Source organism: Desmodus rotundus, chromosome 12, assembly GCF_022682495.2.
Source record: "Desmodus rotundus isolate HL8 chromosome 12, HLdesRot8A.1, whole genome shotgun sequence".
NCBI classification, from domain to species: domain Eukaryota; kingdom Metazoa; phylum Chordata; class Mammalia; order Chiroptera; family Phyllostomidae; genus Desmodus; species Desmodus rotundus.
The window spans coordinates 21,974,931-21,997,319 of NC_071398.1; the positions used below are offsets into that span (position 1 = coordinate 21,974,931).

At 42.4% G+C, this 22,389-nt stretch overlaps 1 protein-coding gene across 1 annotated transcript in view; it reads right to left on the reverse strand.

The window, feature by feature from the left end:
* ADAMTS18 (ADAM metallopeptidase with thrombospondin type 1 motif 18) overlaps positions 1-22,389 on the reverse strand; it is a 126,386-nt gene that overhangs the window by 19,784 nt on the left and 84,213 nt on the right. Inside the window, exons 13-16 of the mRNA XM_053916222.1 lie at positions 17,281-17,453; positions 13,445-13,575; positions 12,500-12,623; positions 11,560-11,804 (exon numbers count right to left, since the gene is read on the reverse strand). Coding sequence (XP_053772197.1) covers positions 11,560-11,804; positions 12,500-12,623; positions 13,445-13,575; positions 17,281-17,453 — 673 coding nt within the window. The remainder of the gene's footprint in view (positions 1-11,559; positions 11,805-12,499; positions 12,624-13,444; positions 13,576-17,280; positions 17,454-22,389) is intronic.

Genomic DNA, 22,389 nt, shown 5'->3' on the forward strand with positions numbered 1-22,389 from the left:
TATTGAGCACTAGCATACTAGTGTGACTGAAGAACAAAACTTCACATTTTAATTCCTTAAAATGTAAGCTTAACCATGCATGGGTAGTGGCTACCATACTGAACAATACAGCTGCAGATGAAACCTGTTTTCTGACTCCATGTTCACATGGTCAACTGCCTACCTGGCCTCTGTACTTGAATGTGTAAAAGTTGTGTCAGCATCCCGCACTGAACTCTGGATTTTCTTCCTAGGCTCATAAATGGCAACCCCGGCCTTCTGACTGTTCAGGCCAAAGTTAGACATTGGAGGTGTTTTGATCGCCTCCCGTTTTCTCATCCTCCACGGCTAATCAACCAGGAAATGGTGTTATTTTTACTTCCGACGTATCTCAAATCGGACCCTGTGCCCCTTTGCCTATGGCGGCAGCTGCACTCTGACCTAAGCCCCCATCACCTCTTCTGATGTCCACGATCGTGGCCCTCTGTACAAGGGGCCGGGCCTACTCTCCCGGGGGCACGCCCACACCACAACACAGTGACAGTGACTTAAGAGGTTAAAGACAAAGCACCACAAACCTGCATAGAAAAATCAAATGCTGCTGTGCTATTGGGGGAGGGGACCACATGCCTGAAGCAGCTTTGTGGCTGTCATTGAATTCTGGTGAACGATTTCAGCAAAAAAGCCACAAGACAACAACATAGACGTTAACTCTTTGAGAATTTCTATTCCCCTCAAAAGAACAAACTTTTACAGTGAGTTTCCCATAGGCCTTCACTCATAGCTTAAAAATTCCCTGAAAAGTAAAATTATTGAGCAAAAATTAACAATGGTAGCAAACAATACTTAGTAGCAAGAAGGCAACTAATCCTTTTCATAGTATCAAGGTAATAACGAGTCTACTTACCCAGCCAAAGAGAGAAGGGAAATAACTTACACAATTTACTGTAATGGTTCACAGGATTATGCAACTTTAAATTACTACCTCGTAAAATACGTAGAGCTGGATATTGTTGTATTACTCCTATAGTTTTATAGCCAAAGGCATAAAGAATACATTGTTTATAGTTTGTTGAACATATTAATGCATTCAATGAATGCATAAATGAATAAAAGCCTCTCAACTTTAAAAAAATCAAACGACTCAAGGCCTGACTGTGATGTCCGTGCAGCCGCAAATTCGCCTCCAGAGCTGGGTGCGCGGTCACGGACGCCGAGAGACAGTATTTGTACGAGCTAGCGGAGAGCCGGCTTACGAATTTACCTTAGCAACCCATCCTAAAAGCCTTTTAAAAATAGTAATTATTTAAACAAATAGATGCCGAGACCAAATATATAAAAGACGAACATTTGCCAACTGTACCAGTGTTTGTTTCTCAATGATCGTTAACATGTATCTCTGTCCTTTTCTTTCCCTTGTATCAAGGAGGAAAGTGGCCAAGAACAGAATACACAGTGGTAATATAATCTCTTACTTTTTCCCAAGTTTACTCTTTCCTTTGGAAATAGACCGTCCATCTGGCTAATAGAACAGAGATTCTCAAAATGACTGGACTTCAACAAAAAATCAATCCTACGGTCAGGAATGACTACAGAATTTCTGGGGCCTGGGGCAAAAATGAAAATGCAAGGCCCCTTGTTTAAAAAAATTATTAAGAATTTCAAGTTAGTGGCTCTTGTCGGGTGGTTCGCTTGGTTGGAGCGTCTTCCCGAAACACCAAGGTTGTGGGTTTGAGCTCCGGTCAGGTACACACACAAGTCAACCAACGAATGCATAATAAATAAGTAGAACAACAAAGTGATGTTTTCTCTCTCTCTAAAATGAACAAATGAAAGAAAAAAGAATTTCACATCGATGACAGCAAAGCTTCAAACCCAGCACAGGGCTCGTCCGAGCGTGAGGTCCTGTGCGACTTCACAGGGCCCACATCCGTGAAACCAGCCGTAAGGTGGAGGCTTTCTCATCTGCAGCAGTTTTGAGAAACCATTTAACTGTTTCCACATTCCACATGGCACTGTGGTCTAACGACGCCTTCTCCTCCTCTTTCTTGATAAAGACTATGGCCCCTAAGGTACCTCAGAATGACCATGACCGTCACCTTGACCACAGACCGCCCCACCAGAGTCTGGGAAGCAGGAGGACTGGGGACGATGTACGGCAACCACACACCTGAGATCCTAACTGCCTCTGGGAACGCTGAGGAACAACATATCTGGGACAGCACATAACTTGAAAATAATTCCCATCACTCATCTATTTTAGAACGTTTTCAGTGACCTTGTCAGGAGCAGTCAGTAACTTTTCTTAGTACTTGCAGAGAAGACAAATGCCCTGCAGGTCACGAGAATGCCACAGGGCCCCTCCCCAGCCTCTGCCATGGAACAACGTCACATTAACGCCGTTCGGAGCCACCCCACGCAGCATGTCAGGCTGTACAGCCGCGCTGCTCAATGCACAAATTTGGAAAGACCGCCAGCGATTCAGTCTACTTAACTGGTCTTAGTCCAGAGAATTTTCCAGCCAACTGGCATTGGGTCTCTAATTTACAGCTGGCAAGCAACCTCCCTAAATGCTTCCAGGTCCTCAGTAGAACTGTTTAATGTCTACCTTTAACACACGAACCACCTGACTTCAGACACAACACTCAGCAGCTTTGACCACAGGGTGCAGAGTTATAAAATTTACAGCTTCTTAAGTTGGAAAACCACAGACGGGGGCTGGACTTTACCAATGGCCCTCTGAACGGCGGGGGTGCGGTTTCTGCTTTGGGCACACAGAGTTAAAACAAAGGTTACATTGAGTAATCTTGGGTAAGCAGCCTTCTTTCTTTTGCTCTCATGTTTAATTTTTAGTGTTAAAACTATAAATGACTTCAACCAGCTTTGTATTTGTTTCATTATTTAGGCCTTTTTTTTAAAGAGATTGTCCTAATTCCCCCATGGAAATCAAAGAGTTATGGACAGGCTGGAAAGACTGGCTTTTTATTTAATGCGCGCTGGAAAGCTTGTTTCTTGTCTGCAGTAATGTGTTTGATGGCTTACAAAATACTAATAGCAGAACTTACTGTACGCCGGGCAAAGTACTGCACACGCATGGTCTCATTTAAATCTGATAACATTATGAAGAAGGCACCGTGCTATTAATATTCCACTATTCCAATATTCTACACATGAAGAAACCAGTACACAGGATCCCAAAGCTAGTAAGCAGAAGCACTGGACTCGAGTGTCTATTATTGCCTGGCTCCAAAGCTCAACATCTTAACTCTCGCGACACTGCCTCCGCAGCTATGAAACACAATGTCTAGGATTCTAACTTAAAATTCTAAAAACTGTATCAACTATCGAAAAGATTTTTTAAAAGATTTTATTTATTTATTTTTAGAGAGAGGGAAAGGGAAGGAGAAAGAAAGGGAGGGAAACATCATGGGTGGTTGCTTCTCACATGTCCCCTACTGGGGACCAGGCCCACAACCCAGGCATGTGCCCTGACTGGGAATTGAACTGGCAGCTCTTTGGTTTGCAGATTGGTGCTCAATCCACTGAACTACACCAGCCAGAGCAACTATTGAAAAGATTTTATTACTAGGATTCAAGAGCATGCTATATACCACCCTGAATGTTTGATTTCTGGAACATGCTAATATGTGATTTAAGCATCCATGATTTTTAACCTCCTAAATCCATTTTCCCCTGTGTTTATTTAGATGTGTTATTTAACCACTGTTTTAACAACTGAAACGATATGCTTTATAGAATGGCCCTTCCTGAGAAGTCACGAATTACACCAAATGTGGACTAATGCTCCAGAAGGGGGTACAATTTTGGAGTGCGGATGCATGTTTGTGTACGTTCCTGGAATTTTGGAAACCCTCGTGATGTGAAAAGAGAGTTAGTTGTCTTTGCAACCTTCTTGGTGCTGCAAAGTTGGCAGAACACGACTGGGTACCATCGCCCCTACTATGTGTGAGAGAGTCGGATCCGACACAAGGCAGCGACACAGAGACCCTGATGCGGGCATGCACGCACATATTAGGCAGCTTCAAACGTGCGGCTGCCACACTGAACCCCGACTGCAGTTCTAGTTCAACTCATCAACATTCCTCCAAGTCCAGTGAAGAGGAATAGTGTCCTCCCACCGGTCACAGAAGTATTTGCTGTGAATTTACCGAGGCCTACGCTTCTAATAGCAAATGGCATTCTCCAGACAAACGATGTGGCAGCGCCAAAGCACCTCTGAATTGTCCCCTGGATTCCCGGTTTTATATCATCTGTTCTGCATTAATCCTCCACTTCGTCTTTGCCTCTTCTGTGTCTCGTGTCTTCGCTCGACCCATGCTGCTTGGCTAACCTCTGTTCCCTTACCCTGTGTTTATCTCAAAACTCATCTTCACTCATTTCGACTCCCTTCCCTGGGGGGATCTTGGACAGCAGGGTCACAGGGAATGAGCTAAATGACAAGGTGATGCTCTGTCAGTGGGGCTCACACACTGTCACCTCGCTGATCTATGTGCCTGTCCACCTGGCCCCCCGCCACTCCATCATCTCCTTTTGCCACAGAGTGGAGGAAGTTGTTTATTATAGTAATTTTCTTTACATGTCTTTTTTCTGCCTTGAAACGGGCCTGTGGTTAACCTATTTCTCACGTACTGTCATTACAAAGGCTGCCATCCTTTTTGGCTTCGGCATTCCCCCCAGGTACACTATCAATTGGGAAGGGGGTTCAAAGAGTTAAACACCCCTTTGGCCACTTAAAAGAGAGAGGGAAAATTCTTTAACATAAAGAAGAGCTTTTATTTTTAAGACTTCAAAAAAAGGAATGTTGTAAAAACACAGGTGATCATATTTCAGTCTTAGAATAGCAACCTGTGTTGTCATGTCATCCCAAGTCACCGTCGATCGCACAGAGATGAAGTTACCTTATAATGAAACACTCACGATGGATTTCCTCACCTGCCCTCCAACGGTGAGACAGTTGGGTAGAGTGTGTGACTCATTCATTGTTTTGTGTGTGTGAGACAGAGGGAGGGAGGGAGGGAGGGAGGGAGAGAGAGGGAGAGAGAGAGAGAGAGAGAGAGAGAGAGAGAGAGAGAAACAGATGGGGAACGAGGGAGAGAGGAAGTAGAAGGAGAGAAAGAATGTGGGAGAAGAAGAATGGGCAGGTAGGAGACAGGTGGGGGTGCAGGAAGGAGAGAGGGCATTGGCCAGCAAAATAGCTCATCTTAGATCATCTCTGAGTGGACACCTTAGCTGATCAAGAAAAAAAGAGAATATTAGTGCTTTTAATTATTATTGTCAAGATTCCCTAAAATTACATATTCAACAGGACTCTTGCAGGATGCTTAAACAAAGAAGAGTCAGTAACCTTACATGCCCTACGTCTAATCTCGAAATGGAAAGAATGAAGTTTTCAGCCCCACTCAAAAGCCCAGCACAAATAAGTAGACTTCAGATTAAATCACTATTTTGCAATAAGGCATGGGTACATTAGAACTCTGATCTTCAGTTTTCACCTTTCTGCCCCTTGACAATTTAATTCATTACACAACACACACACTAAGTGTGAGGTGTGGAAGTAGCAAAGACAGTTTTCCGTGGTCTTCCCAAACCCGACAAAGTAAGCGACACGGTGGTGTCTACCTGATATCCTGGAGACTACTGAACTATAAGCTGACTTTGACACCTTTCAGACAACAGACAAGGGCACTAGTTCAATGACAAGTTCCTTAGACTTTATTCTAGGCTTATGTTGTGTGGAAAGAATTGAATAAAAGAAATATGCAGAAATTATCTAATTTATAATAACTGTTGGCAGTGACCTGGAATGCATGTGATTGCCAAATCGAGGCCGACTTGCTGTGGTGCTGGGGTGTGCATGTGCTTGAGGACTTTTCCCGCGGGCAATGCAGAGATGTAATACAGGGTCAGGAAAATTAGCTCCTCTTCTCCGGCTCATTTACATATACATGTATTTCAAAATAAGAGGTTGATTGATGGATTAAATAATGCCTAAAAATTTTAAGATCTAAGGCAATCATATAAATCCTTGATTATCCTTATGAATTTCCCTTGGCCACCGATGCTCAATTTGACACGCACCTCTTGCAAATGTCGAAGCATGCGAGCCAAGGTCCCGAGGACAATGGATGTTTATAAGGGAAACTGCGTTTTAAAATCGGGTGGGCGCGTGACTCGGTGATAAAAGTAAAGGTCTGTTTTCCATTTAAACTGAGCTTCTCTATGAAGACATTCTGTAAAGCTTTGACATATAAAAATAACCAGAAGCAGAAGACTCTTTTATTTGGTGTCAGGCCACACACTTTCTTCTTGGGGGTAACTGACAGCAGTCAATTGTTCCCAGGAATGCATCGCCCTGCCTTGTGCTAGAAAATGATCCGAAATAAGCAAAAGGATCTGGGAAACCCACCACTCTGGGAGGGCAGATTGAGTGTCTCCTGTGAACCAACTGGTCAGCAACTTCTTATGTGTAAATTATTCACTTCGGGGGAGGCAAGCATTTTTGCAACCGTATTGATTCCTCAAATGCAATTTAGGAGATCAAATTTCAATACTTTAAATGCTATTCACTGTACTCAACTTTAAACTCTAGCCAGTTCTAAGACTAGTCCTAGAAGATGATGAAATCCAGTGGTTTTCTGAGTGTGTACTTTAGAAGTCTGGGCCTTTCAGAGAACTCCAGACTACAGCTGTGGTCAGGACGGGAGAAAAGACGTGGAGGAAGAAGAGGCTGGCCGCTGGGCCTGTCACTCCTGACTTTGGTCAGAGAAACTCTGCTCTCATTTAATTTATTTATTGCTTCTATGTATGATTTTTCAATCTGGAAAGAAGATTTTGCTTTTTAAGTGTTTAAGTGAATTTTATCATTGGACGTCCTTCATCCAATAAATACCTCAGTTCTTGAATGTCTCAGTTCTCAAACGTTTTGGTTCTCGACCAAGTTGTTCATGGGAAAAAAAATCTTGGTTGTCTAACAAAGCTTTGGGTCTCAGTTCCCTACCGGATAGCCCTTTCATGCTGATACCTGTGGGATCAGCCACGTGTTTTTCAGGTGATTCAGTTTTCGGACAAACCCCTTCTCAAACAATCTTCTGGAACAAATTAACTTCAAGAGCTGAGGATCCACTGCATTTTTTATTTTTTGAGCATCTATGATGTTCTAGGTACTATGCCAGCCCTGGAACTATGCCAAGATGAGTAAGTCTTCCTGCTAATATAGGGTTTCAGGTGCTGTTAAAGAGCTTAAAGGCAGTGCTATAGGATTGAGTGGAAAACATCAGTTTAGCACTAGTTTGGGGAATCACTTCACAAATGAGAAAACTGGGATCCTGGAAGTTCAAGTGACTCATGCAGAGCGGCACAGGTAGGGGGACAGGTAGTGGCCCATACTGCCAACTGGTCCCTGGTCCGGCCCGTGCTGCTTCCAAAAAGAATGGGACCCACACACCAAACTCACTCTTTACATCCTTTAAACACTTGAGACATGATTTATGTCTTAACTACTGAGTGTTCCCAAGGTTTTAATACAAGGGACCCAAAACATGTTTAATTTTTTTCAGACATTGAGAGGAAGTAAGGAGAAGAAAATTCCTTTGAAGGTAGTTACCTAAATCAATACACACCAACATGGCTGAAGAAGGGAACTCGCTATAAGATACTGGGAAGACCTGATTAATATACATAAATGAGATAAAAATAGGGACGTTACATTTTCCTTCAAAAGCCAGCGTCATGTGTTTCAGCAAACATGCCGTTCTGCTGATTTTTACACTATAATAAGAACTCAGTGAACATGCAGATATTTTAAGTGGCCAAGCGAGAAAGTGCTTTTTTTCCACAGATGTATAATTTCTGTGGATGGAACAGCATTTTTTCTTTTGGTAGGTTCCCACACTTTGATTTTTAGCATCCCACAGGATTGTAAAACACATTCAACATTTTTATATTGGAGTGAACATATTTTTGGCTCTGAAAGTATTCATTTTGGTTCAATTCATAGCTGTATGGAAAGGCGTACGAACTTGAACTTCCTCTAAAGAATATAGCCATGGATTACTTGAGTACTGATATGTAGTCTAGGTTTGGAAAAAATGTAATTTATTGCTAACTCTGATTTTAACTTTTGAAAAACCACTGTGTTATATCGATTTAGCAGAGGACTGAGTACATGTGAAAAACTGGCCTGGAACTTGACATTCTCCTGAGAGGAATAAAGTATAATTTAAATATTAAAGTCATTAACCCTAATATTTCTAAAAGAGAAAATAGGCATAATACAAGGTCCCTGGATTTGATTTTTCTAAGCTCCAAACATATTTGCAAGTTTTGAATGAAACTATAACTCCTTTAAAAATACAAGTAATTCATGTCCAATTAATCACACATTTCCCTCTAGATTGCTTTCAGACAGGGCACATTCCTAGGACATCAGTTTAAGCTTTCATTGATTCTATAAGCAGAACGAGCACATAAAGTGTGGCTTTGTAAAGCAATAGCTGAGCCAATGTGATGCTAGTCCATTGCAACAAAACTGATTTTGTATTAATAGAGATATTATAGTTCTTATTTCTATTCATATGGTAATAAAGTTATTTTTAAAAATATACTTTACATATCCAATTGAACCTAGGGAAGATTTTAAAAATAACTTTATTTAGATCTACCCAATATTTTCCCCTTATATTTTAACATTTTTTTTCCCTCGAGGCACTGCCTATATTTGCAAACAGAGAGATGGATGAACTTGACCAATTTTAGAGAGGTCAACTGAGGTCATCCTTCTATTTCTCAACAAGAGTTCCTAAGCATCAGAACAAATTTTGGGCCCAGTGAACAACCCGAAGATTTCACTGTAGTCAAGGCTAAATAATACAGGTGAATAAGACATGGAGCTATGCTCACATTAAGCAAAGCACAAAGAAATGCTCGGCTTGAGGCTGGTACAATGCTCAATGACAACACATCAATTATCTGGTTAATGGGATCAACACAGACAGTGCCAGGGGACATTTCAGGCTCTAAAGATGAAAGCAAGGAGGAACTCGGCTATTCTGCTTCACACTTTCCGTCATTCTGGGCTTACTCTTTGTGGTTTTCCTACAGATGATATATGTTTAACGGCAAACCTTAAATTACCAACTGCACTGGCAACACCTATGGGAACAGCTTTGTGCTCATGAACAAAACTGGGGAAACCAAAACAAAATATGGCTGCTCATCACGAAGGAGTAAAACACGCGTTTCCCACGAGGAATGATTTGCACGTGGTTCTGACTGCCCACAGCGCAGGCTGTGAGCAGAGCCTCACCCCACTTCCTGATCCACACTATTTTTCAGCCAGAAAACGTGCTGTACGTATGTTTGCTTAGAGATGGATCAAAGTCCTCTTGGCAAAACTAATGAAGCCATGTTTCCCTAAAACATATACCTTGCAAGCTAAATATATCTCCCTAAAGAAAATGGACATTTTCTAAAGAAAAGAAAAAGATGTTTGTGGCTTAGACACTGGATAGAAAAGAGATAGAACAAATATACGAATCTAAAAATAAGGTTTGAAAAAAAAGACCAGGAATCCTTAAGCAGAGAGCTCAATTCCTGTTTCTTAGGTTTAATGAAAGTGTAATTTCAAGGGCTGGATTTGTGGTCGAGTTCCAACCACCCTAACTGTCCAGTTTGTTCTGGGGTTTCTATGCTCATCCTCTGGAAGACCTGAGAGGGTTGGAAGAGTATTTTGTAAAGATGGCTTCTCTCAGAGTCAGTGTTGTGAAATCTTTGAGGGACCTTCTATCACACAGGGAGAGGGAATAGGACCTGGTACCTCAAGTTCATAAGGTACTGGGAAGTTGACTCATATGAGGTCAAGATCTAGGGCTTAGCCCTGGCTGGTGTGACTTGGTTGGTTGGAGTGTCATCCTATAACCAAAAGGCTGCAGGTTCGATTCCCCGTCAGGGCACATACCTAGGTTGCAGGTTCCATCCCCCATCAGGGCACTTATAGAAGGCAACTAAACAATGTTTCTCTCTCACATCAATTTTTTCCTCTCTCTCCCTCCCCTGCTCTCTAAAAGAGATAGAAAAATGTCCTGGCATGAGGATTAAACAAAAAAGGAGAGCTCTAGGGCCTAGGTTGCAAACTCAAATACTGTACCTACTAGGGCCTGAAGTTCTTTTTTAAGTCAAAAATCGGTATTTTTAAATATAAGAAATTACCTTATTTTAAAGCATTGATTCATTTTGTTTTAATACGCAGATGTGGGAGCTTGATTGGGCTTGTGGTCAGCAGTTTGCTAGTCTTGATCTGAGGTTTAGAGTAAAAAGTATGTATGTGATATTCTCAGAAGACAAAATGATGCTCGTGGTTACAAATATTATGGGCCAAGTATTCTGTAAGCACCTACCTTACCTCAGATTATCCTCACAATAGCCCTAATGGTTATCTGGTATTGTCTGCCCATTTCACAAGTGTGGGTATTAAGTGGCACAGAGGTTAAGAAACTTGCCCAAGTTTAGAGCTGGTTAAGAGTCTGTATGCTTAACCATACTGTACATACAATTTCTGGCTTAGAATCCAAAGTTACAGGTGGTCATTGTTTTTAACTGTCTTCTACTCATTTTCCTTAGTAATAATAGTTATTGTTATTGAATTAAGCTAGTGTTTCCTTGAGTTGAGAAGAGCAGTAGGACCGGATCGAGCATAGGTATCAAGCTCCGAGCTGGAAACATTGGGCCACCGTTCAGCGCTGCTTTTCCCTAGTTGTGCGAGTTAGGCAAACTTTTCAAGCGCTCATCACACTTCATTGCTTATTTTTCTGGCAAGTTAGTGAGGCAGGTTTTCTATCCCAGTTTTGTGGGTGAGAAACTGAAGCTCAAAACGACTAATGTGAGTGTGCGGTTCTGTAGGTCCTCAGTAAGGGGGAGCCAGTGTGATGTCCACAAAACCTGAAGCAAGTCCCTGGCCACTGAAAGCGAGTGAGCAGCCCCACCCCACAAACTAAACATCGGGGGGACCAAAGAAAACGCACCCGGTCACAATCTGCAACATCATGGGCACATATGTTGGCTGTTTTGTGACCATTATTACCCATTAATTATTTTTCTTTTCTTACCTGTAAGAAAATGGCGACCTACAAGAGAAAGGTGGTTTGCTATGATTGCAACTTTCTTGGCTCTCAAGCACCTGTTCTTGCTACTGTATCACTCCATCTCCTGAGCCATGAACCCATGTGGTGAATTGCTAGAATGGACTATGGCGGACACAGACAAACTGGAACAATATAAAAAGCATTCCTAATCTATCTCTCCCTGAGCATTCAGGACGGCCAAGTGTAACAGGGAAAGGGTGGCAAGTAAATGTGCAAATCACACATTCCCTTGGAGACCCATTGGATTCCTGCCCTTTCCCCCCAAATGGAGTTGCTCTCTTTCCCCCTTCGCACTCTGAAATCTAGCCTGTTAGGAAACAAAAAATACAAGGATCTGAGTTCGTTAAACTAGCTCAAATTGGGATCATCATCATAAGCTGAGCAAGAGGCGCTGAGAACTGAGCGAACAGAAGGAGCTTACTTCAAAGACCAGCGTCTCATTAGTGGGTCCGGGTGCGTACAGACGTTCGGGGCGGTTAAAGGTGCGCTGGTACTCAAACACGGTCCCCGCGAAGAGGAACTCCCCAGGCCAGTCGACGCTCCAGCCCCCCGTTAGGTAGTACTTTTGATGGAGGCTTCGGACTGCGAGGTAACTGGAGGACATCTGCAGTTCCTGGACTTCAATGCTCCGGGCCCCCGCCGGAATGGTGACTACCGGATAGTACTCTGAATGGAGAGGAAAGGACATTTCTGTTTTCCACTGAAGGTGACTAGAAGCACTCAGAGACGTGTGGTGGCCATTTTTATAGAGAGAGGTTTTTGCATCATTAACTGACATTCCTTTCTACTCTTAGGATGTGAAAATGATCAGTTATTTCCTTTCCCAAGGGGTAGGAACACCAGAGAAATCTATGTCGCTCTCCTAGGCAGTTGTGTGGGGACAGAGGCTACGCGTCAAGGCCACAAAACTCAAGAATGCTTTTTCTTTTTCATCTATCTACAAGAAAATGATAGCCATGTATTCTCGCAGTGATGTTCAAAAAACGGGGCTCGAAGTTTAATCTTACTCAAGACGTTTAGATAATTGCTTCAAATATCCATCTAACACTGCAAGGGTGTATTAGCCAAGTTCCATAATAAACTCTTTGTTTAACAAATGAATGTGGGGTGTGCCAGCCTGGATAGCATATTAAAACCACCTAGTAGGAGGGCATGTTTGTGACACATCTGTGAGATGCATGTATTGATAGAACTCTTCACCTTAAAAAAACTACCTCTCCTCCCTTGCTCTTACAGAAGTGCCAAAAGCCACTGTTTCCCATGAGCCAGGTGAGCCAGGTAAAGGCTCGACCACCTGAACTTGTTCAATAGCAAAAGGTGTGTCCCGCCAGTGGTAGCAATGAAACAGCAGCATCTCTTACCATTTGCTTTGTGCTGGTTGAGGTACAGGCCTTTATAAAACTTGCAAGTCGAGTTATCGCCTTTGCAAACACCACAGGCATCAGAAACTGCTTTAGAGCCAAGTTCATGATCGCATCCCACTGGCTATGACAAAAGCCAAAAAAGCAAGAAAAATCAAAAGTCAGAGAAGCCAGTGGCTAAGAATAACTGAGAGGTCCATGGTTTTCTGTACTTATAGAACATTAGGAAGGAGGCTCAGCTTAATGGTTAAAAGCATAGTGCCAACTTTGGCTAACTCAGGGTTCAAATCCTTCCTCTGTCATTACTAGGTGCGTGTCTAGACAGTTATGTAACTTATCCAGGCTTAGACTCTTCATCTGTAAAACTGGAATAAAAAGTCTCTCTTGCTAATAATGGCAGATGAGTTATTTGGGTCAGCTCTACTGCTGAAACATAAAATGCTGGACAAAACACATACACACACACACACACACACAGACTCTGAAGAGATCGAAGATCTCACAATCAAATTAAAAAGAATGTGGGTACCAAAATAGAAGAGAAAACTAACAGAAATACATAGTAGGACTCTTTCACACACATTTTTGAGGCTCTAATCATGTAGTGAATGTACTTAGTGAATACAAAATAAAAGTTTACTACTATTATATACATTCTTATGTAACTTTTACAACCACTATGCAAAGTAGGCTATATCAGGATCTCCACTCTATTCCATAAAGATGGAGCAAAAAGGAAACTAAAAAATCAGACTGGGGCCACACAGCAAGTAAGTGGGCAACCTGGAGATAGTGCTCACATCCAGTCTGAAAATGTTGCCCTTTCACCCCACGCCACCTGCTTTTCTGCAGACAGAATCTCTTGCCACACTTCTCACATTTGCATTTGATATGAGGAAACACAAGCATGATATCAGACATCCCAAAGCAGAAAGGTTCTCTTACTTCACAAATCCCATCAATACAAACATCATTTTTGTTTGGGGAGCAAGGAGTTCCGTCTTTCACCTTGCTGGACATTGCGAAAAAAAATTCAAAGTTCTCAGCCTTGCAGTACAGTCTACATCGATCTTCCTCTAGAAGCAAAGAGATCAAGAGAGGACATGGTCAAGAGGAATCACAGGAGAATGGCATGGCCTCCAAAAGGATGGATTACATTTATTTAGAATGCCAGCAGGATCAGAATGGAAAGTGTTATTTACAGTTTTGTGTGTGTGGCATGTTTGGGTACATGTGCTTATGTATGCGGCTTTTAAAAATAGGAATGCTATTTAGTAATCCATATAAAGCTACTTCAACATTAATACACAAGAATCTTATTTCTCGAATCCTTAGTAATAGCCACGATACACACATGGGTTGTATAGTCACTCTCCTTGGATAGTAAATATTTGAAACTTCATAGGCACTGTGGTCTGCCATTGGCAATATATAAATGAAGGAGTGTTTAAAGTACCAATAAAACTATATATTTATATATTTTTTTAAATTTTATTTTTCAATTACAGTTGACATTCGGTATTATTTTATAATAGTGTCAGGTGTTCTGAATAGTGATTGGATAATTATATAATTTACAAAGTAATCCCATGATTATTCAGGTAGCCACCGGCCTCATACACAGTTATCAAACTATTATTGACTGTATTCCCTATGCCGAACTTCCCACCCCCACGGCTACTTTGTAAATACCAATGTGTGCTTTTTATTTCCTTCCCCTTTCACCCAGCTCCCAACCCCCTTCCTCTCTAGCAATTAGTTTGTTCTCTGTATCTGTGAATGTTTCTGTGTTGTTTGTTCGTTTTTTTTCTTTAGATTCCACATATGAGTGAAATCAAATGTATTTGTCCATCTCCAATAAAACTTTGCTTTTTAAAAAAGCAGGTCAGATTTGGCCCATCGGCCATAGTTTGCTGACCAGTGATTTAGGACATGGCTTACTACAGATATTTATTCAAGCAGTTAAGAGGGAGAAATTAGGCATTTTGGAAAAAAAGGCATATATTCAATAATGTTCATAAAACATGAGAAGAATCTTATCACAAAAAAGAAGAGGAAGCAAATAAACTGAACCTAAAGGCTAAAAAAAATTAACTTTTATTGACCATTAAGTTTCTGGCAACACAGGCAAAGAGAAAACAGTATTATACTTATAGAGCTCTTGTTATCAGAAAGAAGCTGTTATGCTAGATCCTCAAACAGGAAGAGTTCTCCTAGGCCAGCAACTCCAGATGGCATTTCTCAGGAGACCTGAAGTGGGTGGGCAACATCACGGTATCCCTGACCACAGTCTTACAACACACGTGCTAACGGTTTGCAAACAGTTGTGCTTCATAAAAGCTCTCAGTAAAGGACAAGGTCAAAAATGAGGGAAAAAGTTCAATTATTGTGTCCCAAATTTGCAGACGTGTGGATAGATTAATTTTTTTCTCCCACCAAGGAGTTTTTAAAATAGCAGTTTTATTTAACACCTGCTAATTTTTGCACATGAGCTTAGGGAGCTGGAATTAACAAGTTCTAGAAAATTCCATTTTCCCAGCACAGGATCCTGAGCAAGTTCTGAATTAGTCCATGGGACACACAGGAGAAGAGAAGAGCTCACTACTGTAAGACAGAGATGATCTACGGATGTGAATAAAGACAAAGATGACCTACGAATAACTCATCCCTTGTTTTTCCAAACTGCATGAAAGTCAAGAGAGCTTCAATCGTGCTCAGTCTTTTCTGATTCTAAGTAAGTATCAAAAGGAGGAGAGGGAGGGACAAGAAGGCCTTCACTTTCCTGTCTCCCCACTGGGCTTTGAGAGCCATGGCTGTGGGCTCTGTTTTACTCCGTGTAGTCTGCTCTGCACCGGCAGGGAGCCTGCCGTGCAGTCGGTGCTCAGGAAGCATCTGGTGAGTGAGTGAATGAAATGGCATGCTCCTTGCTTAGTAAAAACTCCAGCAAAATTGGTGAAAGAACTTTGAAACCAAAAAACACCTTACACATTATAAAATTCATATGTATTCAAGACGGGGCCTGCTTAAAGGATGATCATAATCTATTAGCAGATTCCATAAACACTATATTTGAATGAAAGATGTGGGAAAGGCCAAGGAATATCCAAGAATACAAAGCAAAGAGCAGAAGGGGAAAATGAAGGGAAGGACAAGAGAGTCTTGGAGGAAGACCCATAGATAAGAAGCGTGGAATTATGGGAGAGTACAACCAAGAGCAAACAAATCTTCAGATGTCAGAACTGCAAGCAACTGTAGCTATTCTACTGAATTGTCCCGTGGGACCTGCTGGATAGTGTCCTTCCTAGGTAACCACTGGGCTTGTGACTGAATGCTGCTAGTGATGGAGAGCTCACAGCTCGTAAGGGGACACACTTCCACCATGGACGGTTGATATTAATCTGTTCATTCAGCCCAAGTTGTAAAAATCTCTGTAGAACCTAAGTTCTTGTGGGGGAAAAGGTAACAAATTGATGCAAAAATTAGTGCAAAATAAATTCATGCACTAGTAAGAGTTATGCAGAATAAAGCAGATTAAGGGTTCAAAGATTGATATGAAGGAAGGGTATTTGGGACAGGCCAGCAAGTAAAGTCTCTCGGAGGAGGTGATGTGGCTACATAGTTCCTAGTCCTTGGATGAATTCTATTCGCTGAAGCAATTTCAAGTAAATCTAAATTCCCTTCTAGTCAATAAAACTCTTTGAATTTTTGAAGGTAACTAGTGTCTTTTCTTCAGGCAATATCTATATAGGTTCCTCGTTGCTTCCTCCTAAGACAGGGATTTCAGAATTTTCATGTCTGTTTTCATCTGCTTTAGGCTCTTGTGACCCAGACACAGACCAATGCTTTGCGACGGGCTGGGCTGGCACTGAGCGAGTTGCATCACCGTCTTTGATGCGGAGGTGCTCCTCATTATAATGACGCCTCTAACTGCACTGGCTGCTCTGTGGTAATTGATAATCTAGGTTCATTTTGGACTTTTGCACCAGAACGGCCTGCAGTTTTCTCCCCTATGAGTTGTCATTAAATTTAGTCTCTTTCCACTTCACACGTGTGCAGTTGGGATTCCCGTGTTCCCCTTTTCCTGGGAGCGTGGATGAGCTCCCATAAACCCGGTGAATGGAAATAACGGAAGGGAACAACGGGAGCGGGTGATGGCTTATACAACACAGGTAATAGAAAGCACATTCAATTTGTGTATTAGAACTGAAATAAATGTTTTGATGCTTGACCAAAATAAAAACAATTGAATTTGAAAGAGGACTACGAGCCATTACTTTAAGTTATAATAAGTACTGAGAACCTAGTATGAGACATTTTTTATTCATGGGTGTGTGTGTGTGTGTGTGTGTGCACTTGGCAAACAGGCCTTCCTGTGCTTGTAGCCATCTAACATGTCAGTTACTGAGAGTGGCATCTCTACGGGGCATATACGGTTTCATGAGTTTTTGGTCTGGATAATTCATACCAATTTCAATTAACATCCCTGGGAGGCTTAATTGCTGAAATGTCAAAGGTAAGTTTAGAAATATAAGTGCATTCCAAACACATGAATACTTTGGCTTACAGATATGGGAGACAAAGGATGTCTTGTGAAAAATTAAGTGTGGAAAAATAAACAAAACCTATGAAACTGAACTAAAAAATGGGCCAAGACAGATCTGGGGAACAAAAGATAAAAATGGAAACTCTGCCACATCGGCAGCCACTTCTTCTGGGTCGTGTGTTCACGTGGCTGTCCGCACAGAGACGTGGTAATCCGAGGGGCACAGAGACCAAGTTACCTTCCACTTTCGTGTAGGGTTTCCACTGGTAGAACCATCCGCGAAAAGGTTTGCTGTTATATTCTGCGCACTGCTGGGCTCGAAAATCCAAGCTGTTTTCATTACAAGGGTTAATATTGCACAGCTGATAAATGCGGCTAGAACCTGGACAGAACTTGCCGCCGTATTGAGGCCTAAAAAACAAAATTAAAGAACTTTAATGCTAGCAGTCAAAGGGCTCGCTATAGTGGCGGAGAGTACGTGGATGGACGAGCCAGGTGAGTGTCGTCGCAGTGCGCACAGTCTACGATGAGAATGGAAGTATGTAGGATACAACCTATCACATCCCTTCTTGTATCCATGGCAGACATAACCAACCAATCAGAGGCTTTTGGGAGGGCACAGAGCCTGACGCATCCTCAAAATCCCTCTCAACATAGCCCTCAGGTAGCCACTACCTCTGCTCATCAATTGGAATTGGCAGGTTAGAGCAAACTTACTTGGCATCTCTGATCCCATTTCCACATCAGGTGATTTCCTTAAACGCTGATGAAAGCATGTTCTTGACACTCGTCCTGTCACCTTACATGATAGGAAATCTATAAATGCACCTCCATGTCCTTATTAAGGTAGCTGAGTGCTATGCACACATACTCCCAGGTTGGCATCAAAGCTCTTCAACTGCGAACCCACACACCTCTCCAGCTTTCTTTGGATTTCTAGGCACTCATCACCTTCCTATGGGTCACCCTGCCCCTGCTGCTGTGCAGAAAGTCAGGACGCTGGGGAGAAGGAGCAGGGAGCCTCCTCTCCTACGTTGTCCAATCCAGCTCTGTCAGTCATTGAGCTGATATTCTGATTGCTGTCTGACGCTTGTGTTTTACTGTAATTGCTCCGAAGCTGCAAGGCCAAACATTCCCTTGTTTTCATCTGCACAATCGCTTTTGAACTTTGCAGGTGGCTCACTCCTTTCCTGCCAAGCACGATGGGAAGTGGATTTCAAGAGTAGAGAATCCCATTAGAACATAAATAATTAGGATCCAATGGCAAGCCCTTTAAGATCTCAGTAGGCAGGCTGCAAAAACCAGAAAGCAAACTAAAAAAAGGAGCACGAACCACACTGGAAATCACCAATAACATCTTATCCGGCTTAGTCTGGGCACAAAGTAATGGCTTCTTCTCATTCCCACTCTTTTTGTGGTTTTCTTCAATGGCTGAACCCAATGATGGATCACCTCACACCAAAGTTCGATGCAAACATGTAACATGAAAGAAGGTTCCGGGTTAGTAAATTTATGTGATTAAAATTCCTTGTCTCTTTAGGAAGCACAAGAATGCTATAAAACAACCCTGGAACTGCTTCAGCATATTTTACCAAATCCTCCTATAACTCCATGCTACAATGGATTCAACAGAAACAAGTGCCATGATTCCAGAATAAGGTTTTTCTGCTATTTCAAAACATTCTGGAGCAACTACTTAAACAACCCACAGTCACTGTGCTAGATCAAATCCCCGAGAACTTCTTAAATCGTTATCTAAAAGGCACTTAGAAAAACTTGCAAGTGCCCTCTGACAGTCTTCCCATGCCTGGTCATCTTTCCAAGGCATACGTCAAACTTCCTCAGTGTGAGACTCCCTGAGGTTTTACACATAACCCTCATTTAGACGATGTAAATGCAATAAAGTGAAAGAGGACCACATGTGTTACTTTTTCAACTCAGAAACTGTGACGTGGGAAAGACCTCAAGACTCATATAGCCGTCTCACACAACTTGCTGCATGGAGGCCACACAGCTAGAAGAGAGCCGAGCTGAACTCCCATCTCTGGACTCCCCGGGGTTCTTTGCCTACTCTGCTCCGCCTGCACCTGAGTGCAGCAATAGGACCCGGCAAAGAGGAGGAAGAAAGGAACGCCCATCGGTCCTGGGGCAGGCCTTTTCCAATGAGGCAGATCTGGATTTAACTATTCTCTGCCTCTTTCCAGCTTACCTTTAGGCAATTTTATTTAACTTCCTAATCTGTAAAGTGGGGGCAATTGTGACAATTAACTGAGACAATATTTGTAAAGAATTTAGGGCAGAGTCTAGGGCCCAGTTAGCACAAATAAATCACAACTATTTTTAAATGCTTTCTATTTTTAATGACCAACAAGAATTTGGATGTTTCCATCAACTCCTCAAATACAGGTGAATTTTTCTGGAGCTACGAATGTGAGTGTTTGGATAAACTAACAGAAAATTCTACTATGGCATCCCTTGGTATAATAAGTTCTTGAAGATTAAAAACAAAAATATAAACAGTCAGAAGACAAATATCTAGGCACATGATTTCATGTTTATATTAGACTGTTATAAAGTATACCCATAAATTGCTTCTGTGTAATTTATCAGACCCTCCCTATAAATGATTATAACATTGGCTGGGCAGCTGATATTAGGGCCACTTGGGGAACTCTGCTAAAAACACCTGCACCCTCCTGGGCCCCTCCCCGTCATTCCTCATAAGAACATGTGATGGGGAAGATCCAGAAATCAGTCTTTTAAAGTACACTTGGTGATTCTGATAATCAGCTGAGCCTGGAAATTACTGGTTGGGAAAAGAGCCAGAGATTTGAATCAATCACTCTTCTGATTCTAGTGGCATATTATTCCTTCTCAAAGGGACTCACATCTTAGGGAAGTTCCAGAATACCTTCATGTGTTTCCTTTTCACGATTTTAATTTCACTGCTTTCTTAAACAGAGTTTATAGGAATTTGCCCAGGCTCTCTGAAGTGTAATAATTTAATAGTAAGGGACCCAGGACAAATATCAGAGGATTAGACAGTGGGCCCTTGGTCTCACTCGCTCACCACCAGCTTGGTGACCTGAGTGAGGACTGCCGCTGTGCATGGGACCCTCTGCCGCCCCGTCACCCACTTGTAAAATAACTGGATTAGACAACAGGTTGCAAGTTATGTATCCATTCTAACCTGATTGGGAGCAAGTGCCTGGAAAGTGTTTGGAGAAGGCTCCTGAGGGCTCAGTAGAAAATGAAGCTGCATCAATTAAAAAGGTCTGTGGCAGACGTGGGAAAAATAAGAAGGGCCATGTGTACCTGGGCCTGGCCGTTCCAGGACCAGATAAGCTGTAAACTCTCGTGAAGCTGGAAAGCTTGATATAAAGCCACGAATCAGCCAGGAATAATTCATTTTTTATGAAACAAAAATATGTTCTGGGAAAGCCATCATCGTGTGAAATAAAAAGCTCACACTGCTTTCACATGAAAAAATAAAAATGGCCAGGCTGAGTGATGTGAACAGAACAAATGTTTAAACTGAAGGAAGAAAGAAATCAGTAACTTGAAACAGGGAGAAAAAAACAGTTGTGCTGCAATGAAGTGAACTAAGAACAGAGAACAACTTATTCAATTGGCCTGGGATAGCCGATCACTGACTTGTTTTATTTGTGACTTCAAGCTTAATCAAAGCAAACAGCACCATGATTAGCCTTCATCTTGTTTAAAATTCAAACTGCACCACGTGGAACTACTTTAGTGATTAATTCTTCTATTAGGCATCTCTAAAGTTACAATATGATATTTCCATGAGCAATGCCCTATTCCAACGAGAGCTCTCAACCCCGCAGACACGGGAGAGAGTTTCACTGAAATCTCGGGGGTGTCATTCACGTACTCTACCAGCGGGGCTAGTAAATTAGGCAATCTATTTCTTTCTTGGGAAAATATCAAGATGGTAAAATGTTGTGATGTATGAAAACCAGATCCATGAAACATGCTGCAAAAACGAAACGTAATACAATGAATTTTAACAATTCCATCCAAGGCAAGGGCTACATTCAAAGTAGAGGAGGGTGGTTTTAAAAATCTGACATACATTGTACAAGTATCACAAACCTCTGCCCCATTATACATAGTTACTGGGTCTGAGTATAGTAGCCAGTCTTGACTGCGGATGACTCTGCCCCCTATAGGACATTTGGCAACGTCTGGAGACATTTTTCATTGTCACAACTTGGAGGCACGGGTGGGGGGGGGAGGGGTGTGAGTCATCCTACTGGCATCTAGTGGGGCAAGGCTAGGGATGCTACTAAATATTCTGCCACACACAGGACCAACCCTGACACCAAAAAACGTTTCCCAGCTTAACACGTTAATAGTGCTGAAGTTGAGAAATCCTACGTTAGCCTGAGATACCCCAAAGGCCACCTAAGAAACCATGGTTAGTATATCTCCCCACCCTCCCTTGCATTTTGGAACAAATCGGCCTTTTGATCCGGCTCAGCCTGCTCACTCTCATAAAGTATAATTTGTCTCAAAATTTGCTTGGGCTCTAGTTTCATTATTTATTTTACTTCTCAATCTACCACACATTTATGCAATGTTTGCAACCTGCCAGGCACTTACAAAAGCACTTTGCAAATATTTACTCAGTTGACAGAGGTAGTATCTTTACCTCATTTTTGCAAATGAGGAACCTAGAGCAGCAGAGCACGTTGTCTATGGCCACAGAACTGGGAAGCGGGGTCGGGAGGCAAACCCAGGCTATTGGGATGAGGTCTGTATTCTTAGCTCCCGCGCCACGCCACCACTGAGGTTATGTTGTGAAATCAACTCCACTGTTTTCCAACTTCCCATCACATTCTCCTCACTCCATGCCATCCTCCAAAGTCTGGGTTCTTTAGTAAGGCCTCTCCCACTGCTTCTGAGGGATGGTCCTCTGATAACCCTGTGTTCCTAGTGAGATTTAAGGTGAAAGGGTAAAAACTAGATGGACCCCAGAACCTCTGTGGATGGGCTGTTGGATGCTCCTCAGTGAGTCGGACATTCTGCAGCTGAGATTTTTAATCCTACCCAAACCTCCAGAGGTGAGTGCTATCGCCTCCATTCCACATACACGAACCCACGCTCAAAGCTCATGTGACCTCCCCAAAGCCGCACAGTTAATAAGTGGCAGGCCAAACGTGCGGAATCATCTCTTCCTGTCTCCCGCACCTGGGCTCTTTCTGCATAACCACGCCAATCAGGAAATACACCTGCGGTCCCTGTGGGAATCAGAGCCGATGACAGCAGCAGCGAAGCCCCTTCTTCCACAGCACAGAATGGAGTCAGACCCCCAGGACCAGACCAG